Source organism: Planococcus citri, chromosome 1, assembly GCF_950023065.1.
Source record: "Planococcus citri chromosome 1, ihPlaCitr1.1, whole genome shotgun sequence".
NCBI lineage: Eukaryota > Metazoa > Arthropoda > Insecta > Hemiptera > Pseudococcidae > Planococcus > Planococcus citri.
The window spans coordinates 59,524,356-59,536,668 of NC_088677.1; the positions used below are offsets into that span (position 1 = coordinate 59,524,356).

The 12,313-nt window shown below is 35.8% G+C and overlaps 2 protein-coding genes and 1 pseudogene across 2 annotated transcripts; all 3 read left to right on the top strand.

Moving 5' to 3' along the window:
- The first annotated feature begins 1,843 nt into the window (after nt 1-1,843).
- LOC135833131 (probable cytochrome P450 6a13) lies at nt 1,844-4,071 on the top strand. The gene is made up of 5 exons (XM_065346777.1): nt 1,844-2,268; nt 2,458-2,952; nt 3,046-3,267; nt 3,363-3,611; nt 3,688-4,071. The coding sequence occupies exons 1-5, from the start codon at nt 1,896-1,898 to the stop codon at nt 3,849-3,851; spliced, it is 1,503 nt and encodes a 500-aa protein (XP_065202849.1). The 5' UTR covers nt 1,844-1,895; the 3' UTR covers nt 3,852-4,071.
- Nucleotides 4,072-6,239: 2,168 nt separating this feature from the next.
- Nucleotides 6,240-8,997, top strand: LOC135835455 (cytochrome P450 6k1-like; annotated as a pseudogene).
- Nucleotides 8,998-9,605: 608 nt separating this feature from the next.
- On the top strand, nt 9,606-12,018 carry LOC135833132 (cytochrome P450 6k1-like). Its single transcript, XM_065346778.1, has 5 exons — nt 9,606-10,461; nt 10,646-11,137; nt 11,223-11,444; nt 11,524-11,772; nt 11,849-12,018. The coding sequence occupies exons 1-5, from the start codon at nt 10,089-10,091 to the stop codon at nt 12,010-12,012; spliced, it is 1,500 nt and encodes a 499-aa protein (XP_065202850.1). The 5' UTR covers nt 9,606-10,088; the 3' UTR covers nt 12,013-12,018.
- The last annotated feature ends 295 nt before the right edge of the window (nt 12,019-12,313 follow it).

Genomic DNA, 12,313 nt, shown 5'->3' on the forward strand with positions numbered 1-12,313 from the left:
AACAGAGACATTGGCCAGGACACCCTGTATAATATACACTCGAGTTCAACACAACTTCGACTTCGACGTCGTCGTAGCAAATGAATAGACCATTATGAATTAACAAAAAGAAAACCCACCACCACTTCCCATACCCGACACACTCACTCTTATACGTACACCTACATGGAGGGAAAAAAGTCACGCAGCACGCGTATCGCACCAGAGAGACACACGAGCCCGAGCTCGAGCTGGAAAAAAGGGGTTAAACAGACGACTCGAAATAGGCGAATTTGTCGTTATCGTCACCGTGGTGTACTGCGGTATAGCAGAATGTATATGTGTTAAGGCGTTGAATTTGTCTATATAAGTCATTAAAAGTATCATAAATCACGGCCAAGGTGGCCTACCCAGCGTCGTCGCTGTGTAGTGCTTTTCATTATCAACTTTACTATACTCTCTTTTCTCGTCGTCGTTGCGTTTACTTTTAAGCCCTGCTTGTTAAAGCTACCCCTTTTTTTCACCGTACCGACGACGACGACGACGTTTTTGTATTTAGGAGAAAATGTTGTATGCAAAATTAAGAATATTACAGATCGTCGTAGGTACGAGTACTACACCTTTACAATGTACTGTATAGGTGTGAATGATGGATTCGAGGGGGCTCTTCTATGCGTATGTTTTTTCCTCACTTTTTTTTTAGTTTCCTACCTTCCTGTTTTTGTTTATGTTTTTTTTTTCGCAATGCAGTTTTATAATATGGGTACGTAGCAATGGTGGAAATTCGATCACCATTATAAATAACGTTCGGTTAAATGAAACGTCAAAGTTTGCATTAAATTTGGATACACTTCGTCACAGGCTGGCCCTTTCGAGCCTAACGCGCCTTCAATTCATACATGGGATAACATCTAACGATAATCGATAACGACTGTGACCAATTGATCGTGTCGTGCAGACGATTAAAAGGGCTACGACGTGTACCGAGCGACCCTCTTGCTCTGTCGGTCTTTCCTTTCGTTGGAGCTTTCTCCTACGTAGGCATAATATACAGGGCAGATAAGCCTAGGAAAGCAGAACTGGCCATCTACAGGCAAAGAGGTATAAAATGAATTTCATTACTTCGGCTCGATTTTATCGCTCTGATACGACCAACGACAAAAATAAACCGATTTCTTCAATTTGTCTTATCGAGATGAAACATTCGACGACTTAGGTGTGAGCTAACGTAAAAGCTGCTCTTGTCGCGAAATTTGAAAATCTCTCATTGTTTTTAGTGAAACTTGAATAGTTTCTCACATACTCGTACTGGTCGAGAATAAATAAAGTAAAGCTGGAAATCTTCAAGAGTTTTTGAAAAATCAAAATCACGTGATGATGGAATGACACGTGGATTGAACAATTAACAGCAAAGCCCTGAAAATATCATATCTTCTTGTGTAAGTAGGTGCGATTCTTCGGTGCTCTCCTATAGGTCCTACTGGATGGAAAAGTTGGAAAGAAGTTGCGTAAGTTGATAAAATCAAAATTACCAAAACCCATTGATTTTTACTCCTTATTGGAAAGGAATTATTTTGAAGCACCGAGCATCCCTATTACAATAAGCGTAGAAATTACGTCGACTTGAAAATATAGGTAAATAAGATAGGTACTCAAACACTGATCACGTCATCATGACAATCAATCTGAATAGCGATCGAAAGAGAGAAAATATAATTTATTGGCACATTCGCAAAGATCAAGCGTACATATTTAACTTTACAGGCAATAAGTAAGTATCTTATCTTCTGTAAACTCAAAATTGTAGAATGAACGCTGAACAAAGCTACTCGAAACGAAAAATAATTTCAGTTACGTCCGTATATTCATTCGTTTCTATATTCTTAAAAGTGTCAAAAAGTGACCCCAAAACGAAAATGTGGCTGGTCGTGGTTCAGGTCTTACTCAGTTCAACATTTTTAATAATTTACTTTGGCCTGAAATATCAGTACAATCACTGGAAGCGTAAACAGATTCCGTATGTGGCTTCTAATGTACTCGATCTCGATTGGTATAATTTACCGGAGGTCAAATACTACTCGCAGATTTATCATCGCTTGGAAGGTCACAAATTTGGCGGATTTTACCATAAATTTGTTCCTAAAATGATGGTTCGCCATCCGGAACTCATCAAACGTATTTTAATCAAAGATTTCGACCACTTTTATAAACGTGTAGGCTCAGTAGTTTATGATGAAAAGAAACCTCTCACAATGCATTTGTTTCACGCTTATGGACCATTTTGGAAAAGTAAGTATAATTTTTAATTATTAATGAATACAAATGCCTGATTTATTCAATTGATTTTTTCCTCCCTGTCGCCAAAAAAACTCCTTATATTCTTATTCTAAGATATAGTGCTGACAATAATTAAGCGATCACCTATCAAACTCACTCACCGAAACAATGTCTAACCATCTTCTTAAAATTATGTCGCAGAACTAAGAATCAAATTAACACCCACTTTCACTTCCGTAAAGATAAAATACATGTTCAGTTTGATGGAAGAATGCGCCAAAGATTTGAACGAAAAAATGGAAGAACAAATTAGAATCGACGACACAATTGACGTGAAAGAGTACACTCTTCGTTACACCATCGAAGTAATATCATCGTGCGCTTTTGGACTGAAAGCTTGTACTATTCAAGATGGCAGCTCGATATTCAGATCAATGGCCTTAAGCATTTCTGATAGTAGTTTACTGAAAAGACTATTAGCGAATATCGCCACAATATTCCCTTGGGTCAAAAAAATTCTCGGATTATATTTATCCGATAAATTGGCAATCGATTTTTTTTATAACCTCACTAAAGATTTGGTCAATTATCGCAGAAACAATTCCGTAAGCAGAAATGACTTTTTCCAGTTGTTACTCAATATGAGAGATGATGATGATCAACAAAAAAGTCAGAAGCAACGTGGAGATAGCTTAGGTAAGATATGACTTGTCTCGCCAACACCATCGTCATTTGAGATGCTACAAGTTCTTTGAAATGATAGTTCATGAATTTTAATTCATTTTCCAGCAATGAACGATGAACTCATGGCAGCGCAATGCTTCCTATTCTTCGTCGCTGGGTTTGATACGTCCAATCTCGTGCTGAGTGGAGCTTTATTCGAACTGGCTCTCCAAGCAGACATACAGAAAAAACTTCAAGACGAAATCGACGAGTATTTGCAAAAATACGATGATAAAATTACCTACGAAATGGTCAAAAGCATGCCATATTTGAATCAAGTGGTTTCAGGTGATGTATCAGCATAGCATTTGATCTTTCAAAAGTGACTCTCCCTTCATTCCGGTCTCGGAGACAGTAGGTCAAATGATTTCATCTCTTTACAGAAGCGATGAGGATGTACCCAATACTTGGAAGTTTGAGTAGAGTCTGCGCCAGAGATTATCAAATACCAAATACTGACGTGGTAATCGAAGAAGGCACCGAGGTATATATTCCTATTGCCGGATTACATTCAGATCCTCAGTATTTTCCGAATCCTCAGCTGTTCGATCCAGATCGATTCAAAGATTTTGAAAGTTATCCAGGTCGCGATGCGTATTTACCATTTGGAGATGGTCCCAAGAATTGTATCGGTGAGTGAGAAGGATTTCTGTAAAATTCATCAGTATATATTTTTAATTTTTTAGCTCTTTTGTTGAATGTTTCCAGGGTCGAGATTTGGACAAATGACTGTTAAATTGGCTTTGGTATATTTGCTTCGGGATTTCAATTTTGAACCGTGTTCGATGACCCGGATTCCTTTAGAATATAAACCTTTCAGAGTTGCAACCTCTGTAAATCACGAGATATTTTTAAAATGTAGTACAAGATGAATAATTTTTCTTCTATCACTTGATCGCCGTCTTGCGGCTTTGCTGACCAGCCAATGCTAAGTTGAAATGCGCGATCTTGTAATCAATCGCATGTTAGTAAGTAGGTGAAGTATTATTTTTACTTATTAAGCCGATTTCTCAAACAATGCATTATTTCTATACCCTGAAAAATGTTATCAACTGGTGTGCTTTCAAATAAAAAATTTGCCAATAAGCTTGAAAAAAAAATACACTCTGTTCTTTTCTTTCCTATTTTCAGGCAAACACATCATGATACATGGGGTAAAATTGAGTAATCCAGTCACTGGGCGAACAAATTTTACACGTAACTTTTCAGAGTTCTGCAGTTCAATTTTTTCTTCCAAAATTTTCCCTTTTTGATAGATAAGCGTGCAAACGATCTCTTTCAGCGGGGTGATGTAACTGGAGAAAGTTAGGAAATCTTTCATTGTTTTTAGTGATATTTGAAAAGTTTCTCACACACTGATCAAATTACGCTGAGATATTGGCTGGAAAGGTATTTAATGACATAAAAACGCAAAATACAAATTTGAAATTAGAAAAAAAAAGGCATTGGGTGATGCTGTGAAATTTTTAAAAAATCGCACAAGAGTGTTTAAAACATACTAAAAAACTTGACGTAATTAAAAAATAGAAAAAGTTTTAAAATCAACGTTAAAAAACATCAAAAAATGATGAAATTTCAACTGGAATTCAGCTTAGCATAGAGGTCATTCCACGTCAATTCGACCAAAAAAGTGTTAAGGGGGGGGTCGGCAATTTCTTTGAAATTTTTCTTGTGGAAAGGCCTTCCGAAAGAATGACCAATGGCGCAAATCGCAGCCCTCTAGCCCTTCTTCATAGGCTGTGGGGGGAGGGGGGTGTCAAAGTTTTTTGTATACTTGTTAGGGGTTTTAAAAGGCTTTCTGGGGATATCATAAACATCAGTGTTGCCACTTTTTTTCGTACGAAAAATTAGCTCGAAAAGTTTTAAAACGTTGTTGTCATATTGTTTCGACTCTCGAAAATTCTGAAAAAACATACGTATCAAGGACAACTTTTCATGCTGAACAGCATATTAAATAATTGGGATGGCATGTTTTCGTATAAAGTCGATTTTAAAAATCTGAAAGTTTGCGAAAAAATGCGATTTTTTGTTTAAAAACACGAAAGAAAGTTTTGATTGGCGAAGTTGGCCCATTTGACTCCTATGTTTACGTATCCGTTGAAAAAGTTGAAAACCCCCCTTTCACTCGATGAAATGAACTCATCACAAAATATCAAAATTCGAAAAAATTCAATTTTCAATACCAAACATCAAAAAAAGTTTAAATTCATTCAGTTGTCTTATTTTGAGCTCTTTCTGACGTATTTCATGAAAAAGTACATAAGAATTATACTCATAGCACAAAAATTTTAATTCTTTCACTTTTTTTGAATCTTTTTTGATTTTTTTTTTCTTGTGATGAGTTTAATTCATCGAGTAAAAGGGGTTTTTCAACTTCTTCAACGGATACGTAAAAATTGTGGTCAAATGGGTCAACTTCACCAATCAAAACTTTTTTTCATGATTTAAATTAAAAAATCGCATTTTTTTCGCAAACTTTCAATTTTTTTGAATCGACTTTGCCATTCCAATTTTTTAATACTTACATATGTTGTTCAGCATGAAAAGTTGTCCATAATACTTACGTCTATTTTTTTCAGAATTTTCGAGAGTCGGAACGATATGAAAACTACATTTTGAAACTTTTCGAGCTAATTTTTCGTACGAAAAAAAGTGTCAACACTGATTTTCATGATATCGCCAAAAAACCTTTCAAAATCCTTAACCATTGAAAAAAGTTCCATTTTGGTAGGTACTAGGTATCGCCCTGAAAACTTTGACATCCCGCCTTTGAAAAAGGGCTAGAACGCTGCGATTTGCAACGTAAGCGGAACCTACTGTACTTTATTATAATATGGACTTGCGTATTAATGTAGGTAATGAGTGCTCACACACCCACAACGTCAGAATAATTAAGTTGAACAGCGATTGCAATGGAAAAAATAGATAAAGATTTATCGACACATTTCCAACTTTAAGTAGGAATTGATAAAGTAATCATTGTTTCTGGCAATTTTCATGCACCTAATTATTTTGCCTTTAGATGTTCGATACGCAGCATTTGTATGTGAAAGGTTATCTACTAGATTAGCGTTTTACATCGTACCTAAGCAATAATTTTTCAGTACTTTGTACACCACACGTTTGCTCTCCGAACGAATACTGTGTAGCAATGTAGGTATTCTGTGTAAAAAGATCGCGAATTAAATTGTACTCATTCACACGGTTGGTTTTTTTTTCATACGTCATTTTCGTCATCATGCATGAACATCCATCTTATCTTCCACGAGTATAAAACTCAAAATCGTAGGTGAAGAAAAAGAAATTTTAGTTTTATCAATCCACTGATTCGTTTCGGTTCTAAACAGTTTCATAAAGTATTAACAAACTTCAAAAGAAATGTGGGTAACGATGTTGCAGTTCGTAGTAATCATAATACCATCGATAATATATTTCGGTCTGAAATATCATTATAATTACTGGAAGCGTAAAAAGATTCCGTACGTAGCTTCAAATATACTCGATTTCGAGTGGTATAATTTAGCACAAGTCGATTTTTACTCGGAAATTTATCATCGCTTAAAAGGTCATAAATTCGGCGGATTTTACAAGAAATTCGTACCAACGTTGATGGTTCGCGATCCGGAGCTGATTAAGCATATTTTAATCAAAGACTTCGACAACTTTTACAAACGCGGAGGCTCAGTAACTTACGACAAAAAGGAACCGATCACCATGCATTTGTTTGACGCTTATGGATCATTTTGGAAAAGTAAGTGGGATTATTGAGTTTAATTTTTGATCGATGAATCAGATTCGAAATCACATTGCAATGTCGTATCACTACCTATCCTATAGGTACCTTTAAAAAATGCCCAGCTATTGAGCTTTTTTTGGGGTTGAAAATATCTAGGAGATTTGACTGTATATTAAGCGTATACTAGAGTGCCCATGGATGTTCTTTTCGCAGGTTTCAAATCCAAACCTGTTTTATTTTGGCACGGGGGTATATTCAGGGGTTAACCCTTTTTTTCAATGTAATTACAATTAGGTATGTTTCGGAAGTTCAGACCATTCAACCTGATCTCTCCCTTTCCAGCAATGGAAAAAAAAAGTGAATTTTTGGTTATTTCTGCACGGTTCTTGATTACGGCAAACCTCAAAAGTTGAGAGAAGGGCGGAGCATTTTCGTTAAATTAGCTTTAAAAAATAAAGTGATGCTTGAAATTGTACAATTTTTCTGAATTACATAGGTACCAATTCGATTTTTCTACCAACTTATTATTGATTCCTCGATCTCATTATCAATCGAACTAATTTTCATCGAAAAAATGACTAATAAGTTTCTTTCAATTTGTCGCAGAACTAAGAACAAAATTGACACCCGCGTACACGTCTGGAAAGATGAAATTCATGTTCAGTTTGGTGGAGGAATGCGCCAACGAGTTGAAGGAAACGATTGAAGAACAAATTAAAATCAACGACGCGATTGACGTAAAAGAGTTCACTACTCGTTATACTATGGAAGTAATATCTTCGTGCGCTTTTGGTCTAAAAACTCGTACTATTCAAGACGGTAACTCAGTATTCAAATCGATGGCTTTGGGCATTTTCGATTTTCGTTCCCACATTAGGCTATTGAGAATCATGACATCAGTATTTCCTAAATTGAACAAAATCCTTCGATTACGCTTATTCAATAAAGTTTGCGTTAAACTTTTTTTACAAACTTACCAAGGATTTGGTTCATCATCGTGAAAATAATTCTGTAAGCCGAAACGATTTCTTCCAACTGTTAATGAATATGAGAGATGATGATGATGATGATAATGAACAAGAAAGCCAGAAGTAACGAGGGGATGAGTTAGGTAAGATGTGACATGGGGTGACTACATATGATGAGTCGCCATCCTTCAAGATTTAGAAACGATAATGAATTAATTTTGACAAATTTTTCAGTAATGACCGATGAACTGATGACAGCGCAGTGCTTCCTGTTTTTTACTGCCGGATATGATACGTCCAGTATGGTGCTGAGTGGCGCTTTATATGAGCTGGCTCTCCAGACAGATTTGCAGAAAAAAGTACAGGATGAAATCGACGAGTATTTGCAAAAATATGACAACAAGGTTACCTACGAAATGGTGAACAGTATGTCTTATCTGAATCGAGTGGTTGCAGGTGATTACCCAACACAGCGATCGATTTCTCAAAGTTATCCAATCCAACTTTCAAACGTTTTTTAATGATATAATTATCACTTTTTACAGAAACTTTGAGGAAATACCCAGTTCTTGGAAGTTTGAGCCGAGTCTGTGCTAAAGATTATCAAATACCGAATACCGAAACAATCATTGAAAAAGATACCGAAGTATTAATTCCAATCGCTGGATTACATTCAGATCCTGAATACTTTCCGAATCCGGAACTCTTCGACCCAGATCGATTCAAGGATTTCAATAACTATCCCGGTCGAAATGCATACTTACCTTTTGGAGATGGCCCCAGAACTTGTATCGGTGAGATATAAGAATCTCTTCTATACTTACCTATCTCATTGGTTTTCTCAATTTTCCAACTGTATTTTTGAATAATTGTAGGATCAAGATTTGGACAGATGGCTGTTAAATTGGCTCTAGTATATTTACTTCGTGATTTCAATTTCGAATCATGTCCGATGACACGTTCTCCTTTAGAATTTAAACCTTTACGGTTCATCACCACGGTTGCGCATGAAATATTTTTAAAGTGTAATAAGAAATGAATCCGTTCTGATTTTGAGATTTCTTCAATCGCAAGTTAGTATTCATTTAAAAGTGATCTAGAGTTATTTATAGGTAGGTCCCAATGAAGGCATTAAAATCATCATTCGTTTTGAACAGTCTTCTACCTGCGAGCTACGAAAAAATGTCTCTATACAATACATACTTCGCACCACCATTCGAGGTTGCGTTTGCCCTCAAGAATAGGCAAAAAAAAAAGATTTTTTGACATTTCCAGCAATCAACAAAAATTTAAACTTGAATATTTTTCATACAAGTTCGGTAGGTAGTACATAAGTATACAATTATACATACATATAGTATTTCAAAATGAAAATTGTTCTTTCAAGAAACATTGATGATACACAAAAATTGTAAATAAAAATTCTTCTATTCCAACAAAAATTTCAAAATGATTTTTTTTACATGACTGAAAACCCTCGCAACATTTGATCCGGTTTCATTTCAGTTTTGTCATGACGTGAAAGTTTTTTCAAAGAGCTATCGAAGTTGTCAAAAAAGTAAATGAAATGCAGTGTTTGCATTTTGCCTTCTTAGACACTAAAAACAAATTAAGGAGAATGTGATTGGAAAAACTTTCAGGTGTTGAAAATTTTACGAAAATTTTCTTTTGAGTTTTTTGTTTCTATCTGCTTTTGCATCTACTTTGACTCAGGAAATGCATATCAAGAATAAAAGTTCGTTCTGAAGACTCTTCAATTTCCAAAGTGAATGATGATTCAGTATAGGTATTTCTCACCATTTTCTTCAGAGTGAAACTAGAATACTTTTTCTCATATTGGTCGAGAAGAAAATAAACCAGAGAACTTCGAAGAATTTTAGAGCAATCAGAATTAGTGATTGTGAAAAAAACAATATTATTTATGTAAGCATTGGAATTATCATACTTTCTCAAACAGGAGCAACAAGAAAAGATGAAGACAGATAGGAAATTACTCGTACTTATATTTGTTTCTTTATTAGTAAGGAATAATTTTGTAGCATCGAGCATACCGATTAGATATAATATGCGGAGAAATTACGCCGACTTGAAAATATAGACAAGCACATGATATATATAGGTAGGTACCTACCTACTCAAACGCTCGTAACATCATATTATGGCAATAAAGCTGAACAGCGATCGAAAGAGAGAGAATATAATTTATCGGTACATTCACAAAGATCAAGTGTACATAATACTACATCGCTCAAGTGCTAGCAATATGTATCTTATCTTCTGTACACTCAGAATTGTAGAATGAACGCAGAACAGAGCTACTCGAAACGAAAAATAAATTTCAGTTACGTCGGTATATTCATTCGTTTCTTTTCTTAAAAAAGTGAAAAAGTGAACCCAAAACGAAAATGTGGGTGTTCGTGGTTCAGGTATTGCTTAGTTTAACACTTTTAATAATTTACTTTGGCCTGAAATATCATTACAATCACTGGAAGCGTAAACAGATTCCATATGTGGCTTCTAATGTACTCGATCTTGATTGGTATAATTTACCAGAGGTCAAATACTACTCGCAGATTTATCATCGCTTGGAAGGTCATAAATTTGGAGGATTTTATCATAAATTTGTTCCCAAGTTGATGGTTCGCGATCCGGAACTCGTTAAGCGTATTTTAATCAAAGATTTCGATTACTTTTATAAACGTGGAGGCTCGGTGATTTATGATGAAAAGGAACCTCTCACTATGCATTTGTTTGACGCTTATGGACCATTTTGGAAAAGTAAGAAAACTTTTAATTAATGAACAAAAATTCCAGATTTATTCAATTGATTTTTCATCCCCCTCCCCTGTCCCCCAAAAAACTTTCCATTTATTTCAAAATATAGTGCTGACAATTAAGCGATCATCTATCAAACTCAATCACCGAAAAAATCACTAACCAGCGTCTTAAAATTATGTCGCAGAACTAAGAATCAAATTAACACCAACTTTCACTTCCGGAAAGATGAAATACATGTTCAGTTTGGTGGAAGAATGTGCCAAAGAGTTGAACGAAAAAATGGAAGAACAAACTAGAATCGACGACGCAATTGACGTGAAAGAGTACACTCTTCGATACACCATCGAAGTAATATCTTCGTGCGCTTTCGGCCTGAAAGCTCGTACTATTCAAGATGGCAGCTCGATATTCAGATCAATGGCCTTGAGCATTTTTGATAGCAGTTTACCAAAAAGACTATTAGCGAATATCGCCGCAGTATTCCCTTGGGTGAAAAAAATTCTCGGATTATATTTATCCGACAAATTGGCAATAGACTTTTTTTATAAACTCACTAAAGATTTGGTTCAGTATCGCAGAAATAATTCCGTAAGCAGAAATGACTTTTTCCAGTTGTTACTCAATATGAGAGATGATGATCAACAAGAAGGTCAGAAGAAAGGTGGAGATAACTTAGGTAAGATATGACGAGTCTCGCCAACGTCATCAGATTCTAGAAGTTCTTTGAAATAATAGTTTATGAATTTCAATTAATTTTCCAGCAATGACCGATGAACTCATGGCAGCGCAGTGCTTCCTATTCTTTATCGCTGGGTTTGATACGTCCAATCTCGTACTGAGTGGAGCTTTATTCGAACTGGCTCTCCAGACAGACATACAGAAAAAACTTCAAGACGAAATCGACGAGTTCTTGCAAAAATACGATGATGAAATTACCTACGAAATGGTCAAAAGCATGCCATATTTGAATCTAGTGGTTTCAGGTGATGTATTAGCAAAGTTAACTCTTCCCTTCCCTCTGGGCTCTGAGGCAGGAGGTTAAGTGATGATATCATTTTACAGAAGCGTTGAGGAAATTCCCAGTATTCGGAGGTTTGAGTAGAACCTGCGTTAGAGATTATCAAATACCAAATACCGAAGTGGTAATCGAAAAGGGTACCGAAGTGTATATTCCTATTGCCGGGTTACATTCAGATCCTCTGTATTTTCCGAATCCTGAGCTATTCGATCCAGATCGATTCAAAGATTTTGAAAGTTATCCCGGTCGCGATGCGTATCTGCCCTTTGGAGATGGTCCTAAGAATTGTATCGGTGAGTGAGAAGGATTTCTGTAAAATTCACTGGAACATTTTTCAATTTCTCAGCTGTCATGTTGAATTGTTTCCAGGATCAAGATTTGGACAAATGACTGTTAAATTGGCTTTGGTATATTTGCTTCGGGATTTCAATTTCGAACCGTGCTCGATGACCCGGATTCCTTTAGAATATAAACCTTTCAGAGTTGTAACCTCGGTTAATCACGAGATATTTTTAAAATGTAGTAAAAGATGAATACTCTCTTGTTTGTAATTTTTCAAGTCGAAATTGATGAATACTTTTTTTCAGTCACTTTCTTTTGTGTCTCTTTTATCGATTTCTTTGAAGAGCACCCAATACCTTATGTATCATAACATAATACTCGTAAATCAACGATAAGGGGTTTTTTAGGTACAGATCTCAAATTAAGATTTATCTAGGTACTTCCTATTTCGCCACGTCTTCATTTTTTAAAAGAGACCGAGTAATTCTGATAAAATATGATTTTTTTACCCATGGAGAGGGGGATAGGGGGGGGGTGCAATTGTCATGTAGA

Excerpts from the sequence above, each read along its gene's own strand:
- LOC135833132 (XM_065346778.1), top strand. The coding sequence starts at position 10,089 with ATGTGGGTGTTCGTGGTTCAGGTATTGCTTAGTTTAACACTTTTAATA. Across the intron at positions 10,462-10,645 it reads TTATGGACCATTTTGGAAAA|AACTAAGAATCAAATTAACA; the intron begins GTAAGAAAACTT and ends ATTATGTCGCAG. Across the intron at positions 11,138-11,222 it reads GAAAGGTGGAGATAACTTAG|CAATGACCGATGAACTCATG; the intron begins GTAAGATATGAC and ends TTAATTTTCCAG.
- LOC135833131 (XM_065346777.1), top strand. The coding sequence starts at position 1,896 with ATGTGGCTGGTCGTGGTTCAGGTCTTACTCAGTTCAACATTTTTAATA. Across the intron at positions 3,268-3,362 it reads TTTGAATCAAGTGGTTTCAG|AAGCGATGAGGATGTACCCA; the intron begins GTGATGTATCAG and ends ATCTCTTTACAG. Across the intron at positions 3,612-3,687 it reads TGGTCCCAAGAATTGTATCG|GGTCGAGATTTGGACAAATG; the intron begins GTGAGTGAGAAG and ends GAATGTTTCCAG.